The following is a 20,760-nucleotide window of genomic DNA, read 5'->3' as shown; positions in this document are numbered from 1 at the left end:
CCTGGTAGGCGTGATGGGGGCTGGGATGGATGGGACAGATGGAGACGAGAGATCTCTGCAGCCAGGTCATGGAACTTGGGGTTTATTGCAAAGGGCCTGGGGGCAGGGCCCTGCTGGGAGCTGCCAGGCTCCAAAGAGGGAGAGAGAGGTAAAGAGAGTGGTAAAAAGAAAGAAGGCAAGAGTGTGGTAAAGAGGATGAGAGAGTAAAAGAGAGGATCAGAGAGCGAGGTTCCCCTTACAATAACATAAGTCTTCTGTGCTGAATATTCTAATTCTCACTGACCAATCTAGTTTAAGATACAAATCTTGTAGCATTTACATACAGCCTATAACATAACCTACTGTGTTACATTTTAAACCCTAAAAACTACTCTTTGACCCCTTCTGCTAAGCTAGTAGGGCCTGCTCTGCCCCTTGGGCCTGTCTGCAAGCAGAGGGTGTTGTTTGATCAAAAGGGGATTACTTTCAGCTGACCATGCCATTGTTTTCCAGTTGTTCAGTAACTGAGGGATCTCAAAGCTTGCTTTCACTTCAGTCTCACTTATAGTTGCCATATTCTCAAAATCTTTTGCCAGGCAATCAGTGATAGAAGTGATAATATTAGGACTGGTCTTAACACAGTAAAAGCAAGGGCAGAAGAACCAAAGCAGAATTGTTTTGCATAAATGCTTACTACAATCTAATTAGTCATAGTTGTTCATTTGTGTTTAGTAACATTTACTCAAACCACTTGGTTAAATGTCTCAAAGCAAAGAGATTATGTGCTATGGGATTGATGTAGCAGTATAATATATTGATTTAGGAATCACTTTTCAGGATGCCAGTTATTTTTATGTATGAATAGCCTTAAAATGAGGATTTCAGTTTTCCTTCAGTTCAATGAGTAGGTAGTGTATCTGTAATTTAAGTTTTTGAAAAGGCTTAGCTGTTTATTAAGATGAATTCTATGTGCTTAGGTTATGTTAGTAGCTTCCATCTCAAGAAGATGCTTTTAACCAATTTCACTTGGATAAAGTGTCAGCTTGCTGCAGTGAAGAAAAGTTTAGGTCTCTTGAGTTTCTTTGGGGGCTGTTAATGGCTAAATTTAAAACCAGAAAATGTCCACAATGAAGCAGCTGTAAGCAGCAGTGTTTACCAAGGGTAGGTGCTTGCCCCTGTTCTGTATTGATGCTGTACATTCTGTTCCAGGTGGTTTGCTGCAGCCCCCAGTCCGTCTGGTTTCACAGCCACAGCCAGCTCGAAGACTCGACCCACCGTCCAGATTTTCTGGGAGGAATGACCGAGGTGGAGACCCCATGCCAAACCGAAAGGATGACAGGAGGTATGTAGGCCAGACTGTGAGCCAAGCATTCCATAAAGAGCTTTCCTCACCCAGAGCTGAGCTGCTTGTCCAGAGTGGGTCAGCAAGAGCCACAAGTGGTGTTACCCTTAGGAATGAGGGAAGAGTCCTTATCTACCTAAAAGTAAGGAGTTGTGTAATCTGTACTGAAGAGACTGTACTGAAACTTTTTCCCTGTTTTGAGTTGTGTCTGACAGTTGTGCTAGAAATCATTTAGTGTTAGCAGCCTGCTAAAATATTGGTATTCCGTATGTGTTGTTTCAGTCGGGAGAGAGAGCGGGAGCGGCGCCGGTCCCGGGAGCGATCCCCGCAGAGGAAGCGCTCGCGGGAGCGATCGCCACGGCGGGACAGGGAGCGCTCCCCGCGCCGCCCGCGCCGCGTCCTGCCCCGCTACACCGTGCAGTTCTCCAAGTTCTCCTTGGACTGGTATGTTCCTGCTGCCACGTGTTTGCCTGCAGTGCCTGTAATCATGGCACAGCTGCTGGGAGCTGTGTCAGCCCACACGTCTATAAGTGATGATCCTGACTCTCCAGCTCTTCCCAGAACCTTTTTTAAACGAATTTTCCCTATTTTCTCCCGTCTTTAAATGTAACATGCAACAAACCCAGCTAGTCAAGTATATAATGGCTAAGAACCTTCTATGGTGAACTTGTTGAAGGTTCTGTGTTACTTTACAGTGCTATTGCAAAATAGCTTTATTGCATTGTTTAGTGAATATTCCCTAACATGCAGACACCTGAATTGGAAGAGTGTTTAATAGTTATTTTTAAACTTCATCCATGACATTCAAACGTAATATGCTTGAGTTTTTATACATCCAGCACCAAATATACAATGGTTGTATTGCCAATTAATATAGCTCTTGAGTTAATAGTTCTTACTTGCTGTATCTTTCCACACTGCCTGTGTTCCAGCCGTAGCTGCGATATGATGGAGCTGAGGAGGCGTTACCAGAACTTGTACATCCCCAGCGACTTCTTTGATGCTCAGTTTACGTGGGTGGATGCTTTCCCTATGTCTAGACCCTTTCAGCTGGGAAACTACTGTAATTTCTATGTAATGCACAGAGAAGTAGATCCTATAGATAAGAACGCTGCTGTCCTCGATCCACCTGATGCTGATCATCTCTACAGTGCTAAGGTTTGTGTGCTTTTCCACTGATACTGCTATTCATTAGAAATTTTTTTATCAATAGGGTGCAAAAGTGGGTGTAACTGAAGTGAGGACATTCTGCAGCCATTTGAGCAAAGTACAGTGTTTTAAATTTTTCAGTAAAAAACTAGTATGTAGAGCTTAAAAAAATCACAACTGAAATTCAGTCTGTTTTTCTGTTACTAGAGCTGTGCTAAATCTTGTGTTTACAGAGGGCTCTTCCATTGTCTGCACTCAGTTGCAGTGATGTGATTATAGGAAAGAAAGCCAGCTCCTGCAAGGTCTCTGAATGATTTCTTAGGCAATTCATTTTGAGTAGTTAATGGAGTCCTTTTTATTCCTTCAATATGAACTTGATGGAAAATCTTGAAAGCAAGAAGGAGTGATGATGTTTTAAACCTATTCCATTGCTGAAATGATCTGTGGAAAAAAATAACTGAACTCTTTCTGTGCAGTTTGTGTTATTCTGTTTAGTGGTATTTTCTTTCCTTATTTCCTGTTCATCTCAATATTTATTGTTTTGTTTGAAGTAGATTGAGATCTGTCTTTAAAAAGTAATACTTCTAACACAGATTGGCAAAATCTCAGACCTATTTTAATGACGGACTTCAAAGGGATCAGGTTTTAGGAAAATGTTTTGATTAAGGGGTCTTCTATATATGGTTACAGCCCTTGATGCAGCATATTTTGATATTCAGATAGAGATTTAACTTATTTGCCTTCTGTGTACAAAACCAGTGAAGCCTCTGCTCGAGTATCAGACGTGCTGGTTTTTCAGTCTGTTTGTGCAGAGCGAGAGCTGCCTTTCAGAAAGCTGAGCTTCAAAACATAGGCAGTAACTGAGAAGGAGCATCCTGTTTTATCATACACCTGTTTAGGGTGTAGAGCAACCTTGTTAAGTTTTGGTATGTGTGTTTGTGGTGGTTGTTCATCAGCTGTAGTGAGACCTTCACCAGACTGCTGTGGCTTGCCCCCAGGTGATGCTGATGGCCAGTCCTAGCATGGAAGACCTGTACCACAAGTCATGTGCTCTGGCTGAGGATCCCCAAGAACTTCGTGATGGATTTCAGCATCCTGCTAGACTTGTAAAGGTAAATATGTTTCCATGCCAGACCCTTTTGGCAATAAAGGTTGGTTATAGAGCTTTGCTGCTTTTGACAGTAAGAGAGGAGCTGGTAGACAGTTGAATGATGACTTCATTTTTCCTCTGAAGAGATCTAGTTTATATGTCAATTCTTCTTCCACTTCATAGGAGCTTCTCATTTACTGCTTTGTTCCACTTAGTTAAACTAAAATAATTAACTTTGTTAGCTGCTTTTTACAAGCACTTAGTGATTTTGTAAGGGCTCAGCTGTGAAGAGAACAGAGAACTTGAAGCAACAGTTAAGCAGCCATTGTGTTAAGGGAAACTTAACCATTAAACTGAACAAGCTGTAAGTGCTGTGGTGTTTCAGGACAACAGACTTGTTTTCCAGTTAAATTCTAACTTACAGCACACGGGAATACTTTCATTTATAGGTATGATGCTCTTGTGGTCTCACCTTCTGTAGCTTTTCTTCTTCACTTTTAAGCAGGCACATCTATAAATGTGTGTCAGAGTTAAGGCACCATTTAAGTTACTGTCTGTCTTTTGGGTTAGAAAGCTTTTAATTGCAAAGGGACAAGCCTATACCAGTAAACAACCTTGATGGAAAATCTTGAAAGCAAGAATGAGTGATGATGTTTTAAACCTATTCCATTGCTGAAATAATCTGTGGAAAAAAATAACTGAACTCTTTCTTGACTGATTTTCATTTTCAGATTTCAAAATAATTTCACGGTTTACTCACGGATTTCAGTGTGTGTGCTATGAAATATTCTTTGCACTTTGGGAAAATGACCTTTTACCCCTAGCAGGGGAACATTCAGAAGACTCTTTTTGTCTAGTTTTTAGTGGGTATGAAAGGCAAAGATGAAGCAATGGCTATTGGAGGACACTGGTCCCCCTCACTGGATGGACCTGATCCAGAAAAGGACCCTTCGGTGCTGATAAAGACGGCAATTCGCTGTTGCAAGGCTCTTACAGGGATTGACTTGAGTGTGTGCACGCAATGGTAAGTACTGCATCCTGCCCTGCAGAGCCAAGTACTCTGTAGAAATAAATACTTGTCTGTTACCAGGACTTTAAAAAAAAACAAAACAAAACAAAAAAGGCTGGAAAAACCCTTTTTTCTTTGTCAACTGCTCTTGGTAGTTCAGGTGAACTACTCAAAGGATGTTCTGTTTGGTAATCAGCTTGATTGGTGCCAACTGTGCTGAATACTGCATTAAGAACTAATTAAAAATTCTGGGTTTATTTTGACATGTTATACTGTAATTTTTTTAATGAATGTGCGTTGAAAATATTTTTCATTTTGTGCATAGCTGGAGAGGATCGTCAAGAGAACTTCATTTCATTATTCTTTTGTTATAAATAAATAGCCGTTTGTTATACAGCCATATTTTCTCTTGATGAGTTTCTGTCCTGCATTAACACTCACTGTGGTCGTACCAATACCAGGAAAGCCTATTGTACGCTAAATTTGAAGTTCTTCAACAACATCTGTTTGCACATAAAACCTACTTGGGCTAAACAACGAGTTTTATGAAAAGCATTTTGTTGATTCTCCTCCTTTTCAGTCGCGATACCTTTTTACAAGTGTGCCAGAAGAGAAAATATGGCTTCCATAATTTTTTTCTTTAGATAAACCTCAAGGTCTTGCAGCAAAATTTCTTTACTTGATGTGCTACAAGTGATCTAGGCTCTTGAAAAATGTATTGTAGAATTTTTTTTCCAACATGCTTCTTCCCTTGCAACAGGTACCGTTTTGCAGAGATTCGCTACCATCGCCCTGAGGAGACCCACAAGGGGCGTACAGTTCCAGCTCATGTGGAGACAGTGGTTTTATTTTTCCCGGATGTTTGGCATTGCCTTCCCACCCGCTCAGAGTGGGAAACCCTCTCCCGAGGATACAAGCAGCAGCTGGTCGAGAAGCTTCAGGGTGAACGCAAGGAGGCTGATGGAGAACAGGCACTGAACGCTAATCCCTTTTTCTATTTCTGCTTCTCACAGGCACAGGAACACAGGCACAAAATGCACACCACATACTACACTACATACATACACAGGAGGAACATAACTGGTAACAATGACTGGTAAACCAGCTTTCAGCAGTGTAGTGAATGTTGCTTTTTATTTTTATTTCAGCTAGTTCACTAACTTTAAATGTGTATGCTGAGATCACAAACGGAATTAAATTGTGCTTACCATGCGCAGACATTTTTATCGTAGACGTAGTTGCTGGAATCTGGGACCAGTTGTTGAGTGAGATTCAGTTTATGAATAGCTGTCTTCAAACATTTTGCCATTTTCTGAAATTTCTAAATTCTCTCTTGTGGCCAGTTCTAATTGTGATATTTGAAATTGAACAAACATTAGTCCGAAACATCTGAATTTCAGGCCATGTGGCTGATCAGCATCTTGGAATAAGGGAAGGTCTGACTGAACAAAGAGTAATTTGGGGGATTTAAAATGTGGGGGAAGATCACCCGCTGTGTGGTTACTGGAGACCAGCAGTGTCTGTGTAACCCCAATATCCTTTGTGGTGTTGCTTATCACCCTTTTGTGTTCCACAGATCTGGCTTGTATTGGCTGAGTGGCACTGTGATCATTTATAAAGTGGTAGAATGTGTGTGTGAACTTGTCTAAATAATAACTTTAGGAGAAGACTATCTGAAACAGTTGTGACCTTGCACAGATCAGCAACAGAATTAAAAAAATAACTGAAATGCTTTCAAGCTTTCTGAATGATAATTTTGAAATTTTATTTGTCAGGATGAAGAGGAAAAGGATGATGGGGAAGCTAAAGAGATCTCTACGCCTACACACTGGTCTAAACTGGATCCAAAAACAATGAAGGTAACAAACACTTCTGAAAATTTATACTTTTTCACTTTTAAGACATGACCTGAAATGCAGCAGTTTGTTCCCTTAACTGAGCAAGAAACTTCAGTAGCATTTTGCTGAATTTATAGGTACCAGAGGTGGTATCACAGTATGCAGAGGTGACTCCTGGTTGTAGAAAGTGAATGCAGCTAATTAAATCTATTCTGAACTTTGTACAATTAAAGGACATCATTTATGATACATGAACTGGAAAACAAGAGTTCTGCTGTAATCTACCAGATTGGTACTTACATTAAGAAATGTGGGGTCTAAAATACTTACAGAATTGTACATTTTTGTACAATTACTGCCTTTTTTAACTCTGTCAGGAGACATAATAAAAACTTTCCTCAAAAGCAGTAGTAATAATAAACTATTTTACTTTAACAGAATCCTTACCCTGCCTCTGTGGAAAGTTCCTCAGAAAGAAGTGTTTTGTGGAAAACATCAATTTAAATGCAATAGGTTTTTTTGTATCAGTAACTATTAGTGTTTTTCAGCACATGTTTAAAAAGTACAGTTGACTTTTCAGTGCTGTTGATTTTTACCTCACTTTCTCTACTAATCCAGTGTTTTGTGATGTCACTGCTTGATGCCACTGACAGAGCTTTTATTTATTTACCAGGTGAATGACCTTCGCAAAGAATTAGAAAGTCGAACCCTTAGCTCCAAGGGACTGAAATCTCAGCTGATAGCTCGACTGACAAAGCAGCTGAAAGTAGAGGAACAAAAAGAGGAGCAAAAGGAGCTAGAGAAGTCTGAGAAAGAAGAGGAAGAGGAGGAGGATAGGAAATCTGAAGATGATAAAGAGGTTAGGATTTGGACATGGTTTAAGTCCTAAGTATATATGAAATATATGAAATATTTGTATAAATATGTATAAGCACAAAAATAGAGGCATGTGCCTACTTCTGCTGGCATTTTGTTGTTCTCAGGTGACTGTACTGGGAACTCTTGCTGTGCCTTGAGCTGCTGAATTGGGAAGAACTCTTGGCTAGTTTGAATTACTTTGTGTCAGCCAAATCAGCTCAAATGTGCCACTGCACTAAGCGTGTCTGAATTAATGTTTGACCTTAAATCTAAGGAAAAAGAAATCCAACCCTCCTGAGAAAAGTCATGCTCAAGATGAGTGAACACACTTTACAACACCTTAACTCCTTAAACCTACATGAAAAGCAATTACTTAGTTCTGTTAGCCTCTGTGTCTCACAGTCCAGCTTCTTCACGTGGCTGATGGTTTGCTTGGGTTTGTTTTCCCTTATTACAAAGCTTTAGTCTTTGCTTTTGCATGCTTGCTGTGTATTAGAGTTTCTCAATTTTGTGGTTTGTAGTTGCAGTGCCTAGTCTGGTTTGCTGCTTCACAAAAATTGACAAAATCTGTGCAGTAAGGCCAAAGCTCAACCATAGAAAAGGGGCAGAAATGTCTGGAAAATCCTTGTGCTTTAGTTGATTTTAAACCTGCCTTTTTGTATCTTACCTGCTAACCTGTATGGGGTGATTGGAAGTTTGATATTTTTATACATCTCTCTGAACCTTGTTGAGGGAGGAAAGGCCATGTGCTTGCTAATTCTGTCAGCTGCTGCTGCCTTTTCCCACAGCTTGGATGGGGTTCAACTAGCTTGGGTTTCTTGCCACAGCTTTCTTTAGGATTGGAGGGGAGCTGTGAGTGTGCTGGCTTTTTATGAAGCACAAGCTCTGCCTTGACTTTCTCTGTAGTCAGGAGACTTCAGGATTTGTCTCTTGGCAGTCAGAAAGATGGTGGCGTTTTACATTTCATAACCCTTTGTTTCATTTGCATCAGGTATATCCGTAGAGATTGCATTTCCATAATCAAGAGTTAGATAAAATTGTCATCTGGTAACTGTTAGAGCTGTGTTGGGTGTCTTTGGAGAGGTGAGCTATGAAACCTTTCTCTTCCTTTGTAAGGAGTAAACAGCTCGCTGTGCTGTACAGCTGTGTGTTCCTTCCAGCAGCTTAGGCTTTCCTTTGCTCTGGGAAGCACTGAGTCCCAAAAACTCATGTAGAGGCTGAAACTTCAGCTTTGGAGTGTGATGTTTGTGAGGTTTCCAGGATGAGGTGAGAGATGAGGAATCTGACTCGGTGTTCTCAGAAGGCTGATTTATTATTTTTATGATATTATATTGTATTATATTATGTTATGTTATACTATATTATATTAGTCTATAGTATAGTATAATATATATACTATATAATAGTATAGTATAATGTTATATATTATACTATATATATAGTATAGTATAATATAATAGAGTATACTCTACTATATTATATCTACTATATTTTATATAATATTATAGAATGCTATACTAAAACTATACTAAAGGAAAAGAAAGATACAGACAGAAGGTTTAACAAGAATGATAGCAAGAAACTCGTGACTGACTCCTCAGAGTCTGACACAATTGATGGTGATTGGTCATTAGGTAAAAACAATTCACATGGAACCAATCAAAGATGCACCTGTTGGATAAACAATCTCCAACCACATTCCAAAGCAGCCAAACAAAGGAGAAGCAATCAGATAATTATTATTTACATTCTTCTCTGAGGCTTCTCAACTTCCCAGGAGAAGAAATCCTGGCGAAGGGATTTTTCCAGAAAACACCCCAGTGACGTTGGAGTTTGCTCCACGCTGGTTTTGTGTCCCTTTGCAGGAGGAGGAGAGGAAGCGCCAGGAGGAGCTGGAGCGGCAGCGGCGGGAGCGGCGCTACATCCTGCCCGACGAGCCGGCCATCATCGTGCACCCCAACTGGGCCGCCAAGAGCGGCAAGTTCGACTGCAGCATCATGTCCCTGAGCGTGCTGCTGGACTACAGGCTGGAGGACAACAAAGAGCATTCCTTCGAGGTAACACATGCTCAGCTCGTCTGGTTTCTCTCGAACTGTCCTGTGAAGGTTCCTGAATTGCTGAGCCTTTGGTCCATGTTACTGTAGTTACCGTGCACTCACTGCGTGCTATCCAGAGGAACACACAGGTTTTCAGATATTGAGTGGAATTTGTAAAGTTGTGTAAGGATTCCATGTTCAAAGCAGATAGTAAGAAATCTGATACTTCATATAGTTCTGATATGGTGGAAGTTGCTAAAATTGCACCTTCTCGGGGTCTGGGTCAGGATGACCCCAAGATGTGTTAGAGAGTCTCTTTTCCCAGCCTGGCAACCAAAGGATTCTTCTGTTCTGCTTTTCAAGGTTGTTTATTTTCTGTTATCTATAACATGCTTTCTCCAACCCCCCAGGGTCTGGCAGGTTGGGTTGTGGCACACTGACACTTTCAGTGCAGTGTTATCTTTTTCTACTAAAAACTACATGTACTTTATTTACAATAATTTCCCAATACCTATCACCTGTGTTAGACAGTGTGTTCCTACTCTAAACCAATCCAAAAGTGCCACCATCACCAGAAGATGGAGGCTAGGAAGAAGGAGAAAGAAGGACAAGGCATGCCCAAATTCCTCCATCTTGGGACCCCGAGCTCCCATTCTAAAAACCCCAAAATTCTGATTTTCACCCTGTGACAAACTAACATTCTACTTAAACTTTCATGGTTTACAGATCCTCATATAAGACTGGTAATTGTTTGCATGGGTCAAAATCAAAGGCACAGGGGTCTTGGGCTCTGAGCCCCCTGGCAGGGGCTCGAGCCATCCAGGACAGCCAGAGGGATCTCCTGGGTTCTGACAGCACCTCACAGCTATTTTATCATAGTTATGTAAGTTTTTAATACATGTTTTAAAACTTTTTGTCACTTTTCTTCTTTATGTGCAGGTATCGTTGTTTGCAGAACTCTTCAATGAAATGCTTCAGAGAGATTTTGGTGTCAGAATTTACAAAGCACTGATTTCTCTCCCAGAGAGAGAGGACAAAAAGGACAAAAAAAGCAAAAAAGATGAGAGAAAAGAAAAGAAAGAAGAAAAAGATGATGAAACAGATGATCCAAAACCTAAAAGAAGAAAATCTGGAGACGATAAAGATAAAAAAGAAGAGAGAGATGAAAAGAAGGTCTGCAGTTAGTTCATATGCAGTCTAGCCTGTCTGGATCAATATTCAAGTGTTTCTATTTCTATTTTACATTATTGCTTTCAGAAACTCAGCTCTTGTAATGTTAGTTCATTGATTTGACTTTTTGATCTTTTTAAATATGCTTCAATTTTATTCAGTAATTTAAATTTTTTACAGGTGTATTGGGAGTATTTTAACATTCAGCTGTATCATATAAATTTGTATTTGTGTTCTTAGATGACTCATGTATGTATGTAATGTAGGCAAATTTTGACTGGCAGTAAGGGCTTTACTTTGCTGGGTTCTGATTCTGACTAGATAAATATTTAGGAATTTTTGTTACAGAGGGAAGATAAAAGGAAAGATGATTCTAAAGAAGAAGAAGAACCGGAAGAGGACAATAATCAAGAAGAGTACGATCCAATGGAGGCAGAAGAGGCTGAAGATGAAGATGAAGGTATCTTGAACTATGACTTCTGTGACTTTTAACCAGTTTTTTTATCATCGCTGATTGTGTTCTTTCAAGCTGGAGAACGCACTGGAACTGAACAATTGAAAATTGCATTATTAAACTGATGTTATTCTAGGAGTTTTGACCAGTCGTGTGTCAGATGGAAGTTCCTTTAGCCAGGCCCTGTATGAACATGGTGAATGTGAACTAGCTCCAAGTAAGGCCTGCATGTAGAAGTGGTTTCATGTTTTTCAGAATGCAGACCACTCACAACTCCCATTGAAGTCAGTAGGAGATGTGAGTATTCAGCACCTCTGAAAAACCAAGCCACTTTTATGTGCCTGACTTCCTACTCCTCAGTTCTGAATGCCATCTTGGCTTTAGCTAGGACACAGTGCAGTGTGGGTGCTCTGCAGCCCATGTTACAAGAGGTTGTTTTTTGTTTGGGTGGAGCTGTGTTAGCCTGAAGAAACAGGGGAAGGGTCTGGAGGACCCTGCAGGCAATGGCAGCAGCTCTTCCCCTGCTCAGGGCTTCAGGAAGGTGTAAAACATCCTGTGTGCTTTTTGGTTTGCACTTTGGGGCAGTTGCCTTTCTGTGGAGAGGTTTTGCTGGACATGTGGATGTGAGCTGTGTGGATACTGCAGTCCCAGCATTTCCAGTTGTATTTTTGGCAGAGTACTGCACCAGCCTTAAAAAGCTGATGCTAATCTGTGGTTTCCAGAATAACTCCTATTTGCTTATAATTTACCTGTAAGAGTGGCCTGGGCTTGTCTGTTGTGTACAAGTGCTCTGCTGCTTCCCAGAATCTCTCCTTGTGCCATTCCCAGCAAGAGTTGCTGAGAAAACCCAACCAGCCATGGAGGTGCAGGAGAAAGCAATTGGTTCTCAGAAAAGGCTGCTAAAATTAACCAAGTGCTGTAATGCATGGTTTTTCCCAAGTTTTCCTCACAAGGAAGGTGAGCCTAAAGCTGAACCTGGCACATGATTCTCTGAGCAAGACTTGCATGGGAGGTGCAGAGCTGCATGCCATAATCCATCCCAGCAGTTGTCTCCTCCCTTTCTCTCTTTCAGTCTGGTTTTACTGTACTGCCTGCCTTTAGATAAAAAACCTGCCATTTGTAGTTGACATCTAGTAAGTGATGTGATCTGTAACTTCTTGGAGAATCTGTCATAGGAAGAGTAATCTCTCACTCAACATGAGTATAAGCACATGGTTTTAATTACATAGTGTATATGGGTTTTATTGTATGAAATATTTGAGAGTAAATAATACTGAATTGGAGTAGGAATAACCATAACTGAGTGCAGACTCTGCCAAGCCTCATTAGGGAGAATTGGGGTAATTTCTGGCACACCACTGAAATAGATGGAGATGTTGGCAGCACTCATCTTGGCCTAGTTAGCATTTGTTTCAGCTCTTCTGTCCTGTGTGTGAAACAAACACAGGGAAAAATTATAAATGACTTATGTTAAAATAAGACTAGAGAAAAATCAGAGTTTAACAGGGCTCACTTCAAGGCATTTTTTTCAATTATTTTTCAGGGAAGTGTATTGCAGATGTTTGGGGGTTTATGTGGGCTTTTATAGAGGCAACATGTACTCTGTAATGGTTATGTAATGGTTTGCTGTGGGTATGTTGAATTTTCTTTCTGTTTTGCAGATCGGGACGAAGAGGAAATGAACAAACGGGAGGACAGAAAAGAGGGAAATAAACATTGCAAAGAGAGGGCATCCAAAGATAAAGTAATTAACACCTTCCTTAATGACTGCACAGACCTTGTTAGAGGTGTCCTAGTTACAGCTTAGCTTTATTTTTATTGCAAGACCTGTTTTCCCTTTGAAAACAGCTGTTAAGTAAATGATTGAGGAATGAGGGGACGTTTCCTATTTTATAATTAGATGAATTCTATGACCATTTTTACATACTAGTATGAACAAAAGGAGATTGTCTACCAGCTATTAACATCCATTGTGATGTATTTCTTCTAAATATTGAAAGATTCCTTTTCATATAGAGCTTAAATTAGTCTTAAATAATGTAATCTAAGTAGGTAATTGATAGTAATATTAATTAGTTGACTTCAAGTAACAGTAAAATAAACAGAGAAAAAACTTTTGTTAAGTCAGAAGTTAGTGTATTTTTGGAATGCTATTTTAATTCCCTAATGATCCTATAATCACTTTTCTCTAGGAGAAAGACAAGACCCAGATGGTAACTGTTAACAGGGATCTCCTGATGGCTTTTGTTTACTTTGATCAAAGTCATTGTGGATACCTGCTGGAGAAGGACATGGAGGAGATCCTGTACACTCTTGGGCTTCACCTGTCACGTGCTCAGGTTTTGTATCCTACTAAAACACTTTCCAAAGGTTACAGGACTGCTTGAAGTGGGATAAATGCAATTTAGCTTCTACAGGTTTTGCTTGCATACCTGATCTCTTATGCAGCTACTTCATATTTACAGTGAAATAAGAGTTTTAATCTTTTGTAAATTGACTGGGAGTGAAAAGGTGAAGTTTGCAGCTTATAATATGCCCATACTGTATATGTAGCTTTTGTCTCTAAATCGTATTTATTCTTTTCTTATTTTTATTCTTATTATTTCTTATTTTTGCATTTTAAGCCCCAGTGTGTTAAAATTCAAAAAGCTGTGCAATTTCTTTTTAAGTTTTCCAAGCTAAACCGTTCTTGTTTAGGTAACAGGATGCCTGGGTATTAAATAATTATTAATTGTTTCTTTCCATGTGTTGTAGGTCAAGAAGCTGCTCAATAAAGTAGTGCTTCGAGAATCTTGCTTTTACAGAAGACTAACAGACACTTCTAAAGATGAGGAAAACCAAGAGGAGTCTGAAGAGCTACAGGAAGATATGCTAGGTGGTATTTTTTTTTTCCCACAAACTTCCAGAGAGTTATTTCTGTGTGATAATGAGAGTTCTGAGGTACTTGATTTCTTGTAGAAACTAATTGAGCCAGTTTGGAAAAGTAAATCCTTGGCAGTTCAAAAGTAACAGGGTTTTTTGTGCTTCCAACACATAATGTTGCAACTCTAGGATAAATCTTTATATTGTGGAACAGAAAAGAGGACAGAGGTTAATGTTAATATTTATGAACATTGTTAATGGTAATTGTTAATGTTCAGTACTGATGAGCATTGTCAGTGTTCATCAATGTTCAAAAGTAACAGGTTTTTTTGTGCTTCCAACACACAATATTCAACCCTAGGATAAATCTTAATGTCTTGGAACAGGAAAGAGGACAGGGGTTAATGTTCAGTATTGATGAACATCATTCCTTGTTGTTAGTTTTGAAGTCAGGAGGCTCAGAGCTGCAGGTAGTAGAATGGAGCCTGAGTTCTGAAGACAGATTCCTGCAGGAAAGAGGCATAGAATGATGTCTTGAAAGAGAACACTGCTTTTGGCAGGGGGGAGAACTGGGGTCAGGAGAAGGAGAGGAATGTGAGGGATAGAGCAGCAGTCTTGGGTCTGTATTTATTCTCCTGAGCGGTGTCTGAGGCTGGTCTCTAGAATGACCCTGTGATTATTGAGGATGGACCTTGGGTCTGTATTTGTTCTCCTGAGAAGTGTCTGGGGTTGTTCTCTAGGATGGTGTTGTGGTTATGGAGGATGGACCAGCAGCCTTGGGTCTGTGTTTGCTCTCCTGAGAGGTATCTGAGGTTGGTCTCTAGAATGATGTTGTGGTTATTGAGGATAGAGCAGCAGCCTTGGGTCTCTATTTATTCTCCTGAGCAGTGTCTGAGGTTGGTCTCTAGGATGCTGTGGTTATTGAGGATAGAGCAGCACTGAGCAGTGTCTCAGGTTGGTCTCTAGGATGACCCTGTGGTTATTCAGGGTAGAGCAGCAGTATCTGAGGCTGGTCTCTGGGATGATGTGGTTATTCAGGGTAGAGCAGCACTGAGGGGTATCTGGGTTTGCTCTCTGGACTGACTCTGTGGTTATTCAGGGTAGAGCAGCACTGAGGGGTATCTGGGTTTGCTCTCTGGACTGACTCTGTGGTTATTCAGGGTAGAGCAGCACTGAGGGGTATCTGGGTTTGCTCTCTGGATTGACTCTGTGGTTATTCAGGGTAGAGCAGCACTGAGGTGTCTGAGTTTGCTCTCTGGACTGACTCTGTGGTTATTCAGGGTAAAGCAGCAGTATCTGAGGCTGGTCTCTGGGATGCTGTGGTTATTCAGGGTAGAGCAGCACTGAGGGGTATCTGGGTTTGCTCTCTGCACTGACTCTGTGTTTCTCCAGGGTAGAGCAGCACTGAGGGGTATCTGGCTTTGCTCTCTGGACTGACTCTGTGGTTATTCAGGGTAGAGCAGCACTGAGGGGTATCTGGGTTTGCTCTCTGGGCTGACTCTGGTTATTCAGGGTAGAGCAGCACTGAGGGGTATCTGGGTTTGCTCTCTGGGCTGACTCTGTGTTTCTCCAGGGTAGAGCAGCACTGAGGGGTATCTGGGTTTGCTCTCTGCACTGACTCTGTGTTTCTCCAGGGTAGAGCAGCACTGAGGGGTATCTGGGTTTGCTCTCTGCACTGACTCTGTGTTTCTCCAGGGTAGAGCAGCACTGAGGGGTATCTGGGTTTGCTCTCTGCACTGACTGTGCCTGTCCCCCTGCAGGGAACCGTTTGCTGCTGCCATCACCCACGGTGAAGCAGGAGTGCAAGGCTGTGGAGGAGAACGTGGGGCTCATCGTGTACAACGGGGCCATGGTGGATGTGGGCAGCCTCCTGCAGAAGCTGGAGAAGAGCGAAAGGGTGCGGGCAGAGATTGAGCAAAAGCTGCAGCTACTGGAGGAAAAAACAGGTGGGGTGTTACTTGGAAGGCAGCTTACAGGGGTGCATGGCACTGAGACTTCTTCAGTAGAGAAATCAATTTGGGTAATATTTGTGCTCTAAATTCTACTCAATTTGAATGCAAGACTTTACATGTGGTCAGAATTAAGTATTATCAAATGGTAATTCAGTGTAGTTTTTAATGTTCTTTAAAAATTAGTATTACGGTGTTGTACACAAATAGAATATTAAGGTGCAAAGTACACAGCATTGGAAGTGACTTGATGTTTTCATTTCTTCCCTTCCTAAGATGAGGATGAGAAAACTATACTGCAACTGGAGAATTCTAACAAAAGTCTGTCTGCGGAGCTGAAAGAAGTAAAAAAGGACCTTGGCCAGCTGCAAGAAAATTTGAAGACCTCAGATGATAAAAAATTGCAATTTGAGGGTCAGCTGAATAAGACAATCAAAAATTTAGCTACTGTTATGGATGAAATACAGAGTGTTCTCAAACAGGTAAGAATTGTTTAATTTCATTTTTTTTATTATTGCAGACAAACTTCTGTAGACTAATTATTGAAACAAACACTTCAGTATAAAAACAATTTTGACTTGAATTCAAGGCAGGATTATCTTAACATATATAGAGAAGAAGCTTAATGTTTGATTGAATATTTAAAGGTAACAAATTAAATGTGTTTTTTTCTTAACCTGCAACATATGTTCCTGACTTCAGTGTTTTTAAAAAGGTATAAATATTCATGTAGATCTCAAACTATCTGAATGTTTTCCTGTCCTGATCTTGTCCATCTCCATCAGTCCAGATCTGCTCCTCTGTTTGACTGGTCAAGAGTACTTTTACAAGGCAGAATTCAACTATTTCAGTATGTGAGAGTATCTCAGTAAAATGAGTTTTAAGCAAAACCCAGAAGCTCCAGAGCATTTCTAGCCCTCAGTTTTTCAGGAAGATCCTGGAATTGGTTATAACTAACAGTTCACATAGTATCCTAAAGATACAAACAGTGTCTCATAAAGTATCTGCTGCTTTACAGTTTGCATGAGAAATGTAGATTCTACAATTCCTCTCATCCTCTCCCTTTTCCTTTTGAAGGAGGTTGTGAAGAACGAAGATAAAGATCAGAAATCCAAAGAAAACGGAGCAAACGTATGATAAACTGCTGCTGTTTAGAAGAATGGTGTTACATAATGTAATATAAATCATGATACCAGAATGTATGGGAAGTGATGCATGTTTGATTTTAGTAGTATAAATATCTTAGTTCCAAAAGATGTATAAAGTTTTATGAATGTGTCTGCTCCAGAGGATTGCTTGTAATTCTTAGCATTCAAGTTGAGACACTCCTCGAGTGAAAATAATTTTGCATTGCGAAAAGTTTTAGGATGAACTTTGTTATAGTTTTAGCCCTAATAAAGTTCATCAAGGTAACAAACAGTAGCAAGTATTTAATTACCAAATGTTTTTCATTGAAGTCTAGTGAAATCAAATTTTTCATTATTTATAGACTTGCCATTTTTCGGTTTTTGTCTTTATTTCGGTCTAATTAGTCTTTTTAAATTCAAATATAAATCACAAAGTAGCATGCTGCTTAATTTTACAAGTAAAGTTTTTTTTAAAAAACAGCTTCTTGGATTTTTTTTTTTGGTTTTCACTTGTCAAAACTTTTTTTCCCTTCCAAATATACCTTTCTTTCCCAAAGCTGCTTGTATTAAAGCCTTGTAATATACAGCAGTTTGGATGAGTTAAGAAAGCAATAGAAACCTACCAAAATACTGGTAGAGTTGTGAGATTTATATGAAAATCCATGGGCCTAGTTTAAATGTGTTTCATTTGTGTTCACTAAATTGTTCTTACCTTTGGATTAATGTTTATACTCCTTTTGAATAACAAGTGCAGTATATTAGGATGTACAGTTGGATACCAGGCCAGCAGATGTCAGAATAATGCCTTACCTGGAGAAACCTGCCAGTGTCAACTGCCTTGGCTTCAATTTGGACTGCCCAAGTGGGTAATTACTGCTAAGACTGCAGTCCAACCAAAAAATGGATCCCCAAGTACCTGTACTGCATATTGTAATTACAAAGGAGCAGGACACAGCTTGATTTGCTGAGAGGGGTAAGGTGGCCTTTCTTTGTGTTCACAAAGCACTAGAGATGGAAACTCACAGGTTCATGTGACTTCCTTGGCAAAGGCAACTTACTCAAAGAATGTGAAATATCAACAGTTGTATTTTGGTGCAACTTTCAGGAAAATTAAGGGGTTTGAAAGTTGGGACAGAAGTGTTTTCTTACAGAAATGGTTAATTTTAGCAGATGTTTTCTTTTTTAGCCTAGATGTCCTAGGTAACTAAATACCTGTTAGGAAAGTCCAAGTGCCATAATATGTATGAATAACCTACATGGAAACTCATGTAGCTTTAATGAGATACACATTAAAATGCCTGAATTTATGTTCAAAAGAGTCTAAGCTGGTGCTTTTATCACTTACCTTTCTTGGCTCTTTTGGAGCTAGACAAGTGAAATACCTTTCATTCAAGTAACATGCATAAGCTTCCCCCTCATTCATCTCCTTTGAGTCATTGTATAATACCTGAACTGTTCACAGTCAAGCAGGAAATATTATAAAAACACTAATTGTATATAAGTCCACAGAAAACACATGCTTTAAAAATTGGGAGATAACATCTCAAAACGATTGAATGAGGATGGTGATAAATTTATCTTATGGAAAGCATTATCTGTGGTGTACAGATGGTGTTAAATTCTTTTGTAATCAAATTCTATTTTTCACCTTTACCTTTGTACAGATTGTTGACAGCATGTTTAATTTTTGACGTTGAGCACCATTTGTGTAAATGGACTTGAAAGAATTGCATCTGAAATACTTTGTTCCTGAATTTCAGCAGTACGTGTGAACATACAAGAAAATGAGTCTAGAATTTAAGATAAAAACATTTTAGGCACACTGAAACATCTGAAATATTTTGCTTGGGTATTTTTACCTTAAACTGCTGAGCTGAAAGCAGTTTTAGAACAAGCAGGACTCCTCATCTCATTCTTCAGTGAGAGGCCCTGTGAGACAGTTGCTAGATTGATACAGATTTTTACAATATTTAAGAAAAAGAGTATTTGTTAGAATGACTGTAATCTTTATATTGATTTGATGTAATAGTGTTTCAGATACTATGTACAGTCTGCATTGATGTTGGAAAGGAAATGAAATGGGTAAAGAATAACAGAAAAACAACCAAGGAAAAGTTTTACAACCTACACAGAGCTTGACCAATCTCCTGAAGCACAAATAATCTGAGGGAGAACAGGCACCTCTCACAGACTGTGTGACTTTCTGGGCCAAACAGCACAAAGTTCTGGATATGACCCACACTGATGCTGTGTACTAGCTAAAGCTTCTTAGTGTTATTCCCAGAAACAGAACTGATTCTAAGGAAAATTGAATGGAGTATCAGTAATGGAGGTTTGGAGAATCAGTCTTTTGTCTGTTTTGATTTATGAACAAAGTTTTTGTATTTCATGTCCACGTTTCCCACCTTAGAGTCTTTGTATTCTGAGTTGTTTGTTTTGTCCCAGTTACTGGCAGGAGGCTGCTGAAGGTGAGCCTTGGCATCCCACTTGTTTGGACTCCTTGAATCATCACAGATGCTCTCTAGGAAGTAGTAAATCTTGGACTGCTTTGTTCTGTAGAGAAAGCCCTACTACAGCAGGCCCATCAATGGAATCTGATCTCTGTTTATGGATTTATTTCCCTCCCTTTGCTATTTTGTCTAATGAGGGCAAATGAATGAGTTTAACCCTTCCAAAATGACATTGAGCCCCACGAATGTCTGTGAATGAGGCTGGGAAGAAAGATCCAAGTGCCACGTGCATGCAGGCTGACCTAGGATAACACAGTCTCTAACATTATAAAGCCCAGTCCTGTAACATAACTTCATTTTCAGTGTTCAGCTGCTTTGAGAGAGAGGAATGGCTTCCATCCCTCTTTCTGCTGAGTAATATGCTGTGTGAATATGTTTGGACTTCTGTAACAGTTAACTTTCACTGATAATTTTGTCAGGAATGTGCACAAAATGTGTTTTTTCTCTTGCTTTCCTGTACTGTTTGTGTACCCAGGTCAGGTTCTTACCTTGAATGCGTTTGTTCAGTGCAGTTTATATTTTAAAATATAAAAGATAAAAGAATTCATTTTGAGTGACTGAGTCTTCCAGCCAGCAATAGATTGCAAAATGTGTAGGTAGCACAGTCACTGCACTTACACTGGTATCTTCCAGAGAGAAGTGGGTCAAGCAGAAGTTCAGCTGGGACTGCATCTTGCCATGGAGTGTGACAGTAAAGAAGCCATAAATAATGGATACTTTCACTCAGCTATCCAACCTGCCAGTGCTCCTCAACAAGCTTTTATGTTTCTGCATACTGGGTCTCACTGATACATTGCACAAAAGTTGTTGTAGTAAAAAGCTCTAATAACAAAATGCATTGCTTTCAAGTAAAACCAATTTCCCTTATTTATTCATCCTCTGTATAATCCACAGCACCACCATACAGAGTGTAAAGCAGAGCTTTGGGACACCAAATCTCACCTGACATTGTGTGTCTGGTAGCATAATTGTGTTTCACAATGTTGCTTTTGAATTTCTAGGCATTTAATGCCTGAACTTGTCTTGAAAATGTGATGCTGCTTTTGAATTCTTGTATCCTGCTGGATTTAAATTGTCTCTGACAGAATTCTAAGTGGTTTGAAGATTTGGATCAGGTGCCCCACAGCAGGTGTAAGAATCAGTACCTTTGCAGGTGTGATTTAATGATGTTCAAGTGGTTGTATATAGTCAAATGTTAGTTCAGCTGTCTGTATTCTTCTCTTTAAAGGGACAGTAGAATAAGGCTGCTGGGTGGATTTGTTTGTTGCATGCTGCATTATGATACTCATTTGTAGAAATTTCCTGGGCTGGATTCCAGGCAAGGTGCCAGATTGCCAATGCCAGGTGTTCTGCTAGGAAATGGATTCCCAGGTTATTTTCCCCCCAG

At 39.9% G+C, this 20,760-nt stretch overlaps 1 protein-coding gene and 2 non-coding genes across 9 annotated transcripts in view; all 3 read left to right on the top strand.

The window, feature by feature from the left end:
- CCAR1 (cell division cycle and apoptosis regulator 1) overlaps positions 1-19,920 on the top strand; it is a 32,921-nt gene extending 13,001 nt beyond the window's left edge. For all 7 annotated transcript variants that reach the window (XM_054636892.2, XM_077183533.1, XM_054636889.2 and 4 more), the window contains 17 exons: positions 1,189-1,321; positions 1,604-1,765; positions 2,254-2,479; positions 3,469-3,582; positions 4,418-4,584; positions 5,330-5,540; positions 6,345-6,428; positions 7,081-7,266; positions 9,131-9,322; positions 10,241-10,474; positions 10,820-10,931; positions 12,587-12,669; positions 13,118-13,264; positions 13,680-13,800; positions 15,548-15,733; positions 16,013-16,218; positions 16,814-19,920. In XM_054636892.2, the coding sequence (XP_054492867.2) occupies positions 1,189-1,321; positions 1,604-1,765; positions 2,254-2,479; positions 3,469-3,582; positions 4,418-4,584; positions 5,330-5,540; positions 6,345-6,428; positions 7,081-7,266; positions 9,131-9,322; positions 10,241-10,474; positions 10,820-10,931; positions 12,587-12,669; positions 13,118-13,264; positions 13,680-13,800; positions 15,548-15,733; positions 16,013-16,218; positions 16,814-16,873 (2,624 nt within the window). In that variant the 3' untranslated portion in view covers positions 16,874-19,920. The remainder of the gene's footprint in view (positions 1-1,188; positions 1,322-1,603; positions 1,766-2,253; positions 2,480-3,468; positions 3,583-4,417; positions 4,585-5,329; positions 5,541-6,344; positions 6,429-7,080; positions 7,267-9,130; positions 9,323-10,240; positions 10,475-10,819; positions 10,932-12,586; positions 12,670-13,117; positions 13,265-13,679; positions 13,801-15,547; positions 15,734-16,012; positions 16,219-16,813) is intronic.
- On the top strand, positions 2,872-2,935 carry LOC129123505 (small nucleolar RNA SNORD98). The gene has a single exon (XR_008534700.1). It is a non-coding gene; the product is annotated as a small nucleolar RNA SNORD98 (small nucleolar RNA).
- Positions 4,203-4,266, top strand: LOC129123504 (small nucleolar RNA SNORD98). Its single transcript, XR_008534699.1, has one exon. It is a non-coding gene; the product is annotated as a small nucleolar RNA SNORD98 (small nucleolar RNA).
- Positions 19,921-20,760: the final 840 nt, after the last annotated feature.

This window comes from Agelaius phoeniceus, chromosome 9 (assembly GCF_051311805.1).
Source record: "Agelaius phoeniceus isolate bAgePho1 chromosome 9, bAgePho1.hap1, whole genome shotgun sequence".
Classification (NCBI taxonomy): domain Eukaryota; kingdom Metazoa; phylum Chordata; class Aves; order Passeriformes; family Icteridae; genus Agelaius; species Agelaius phoeniceus.
Note: the sequence above shows the minus strand (reverse complement) of the source record. Positions and strands in the feature narration are given on the sequence as shown.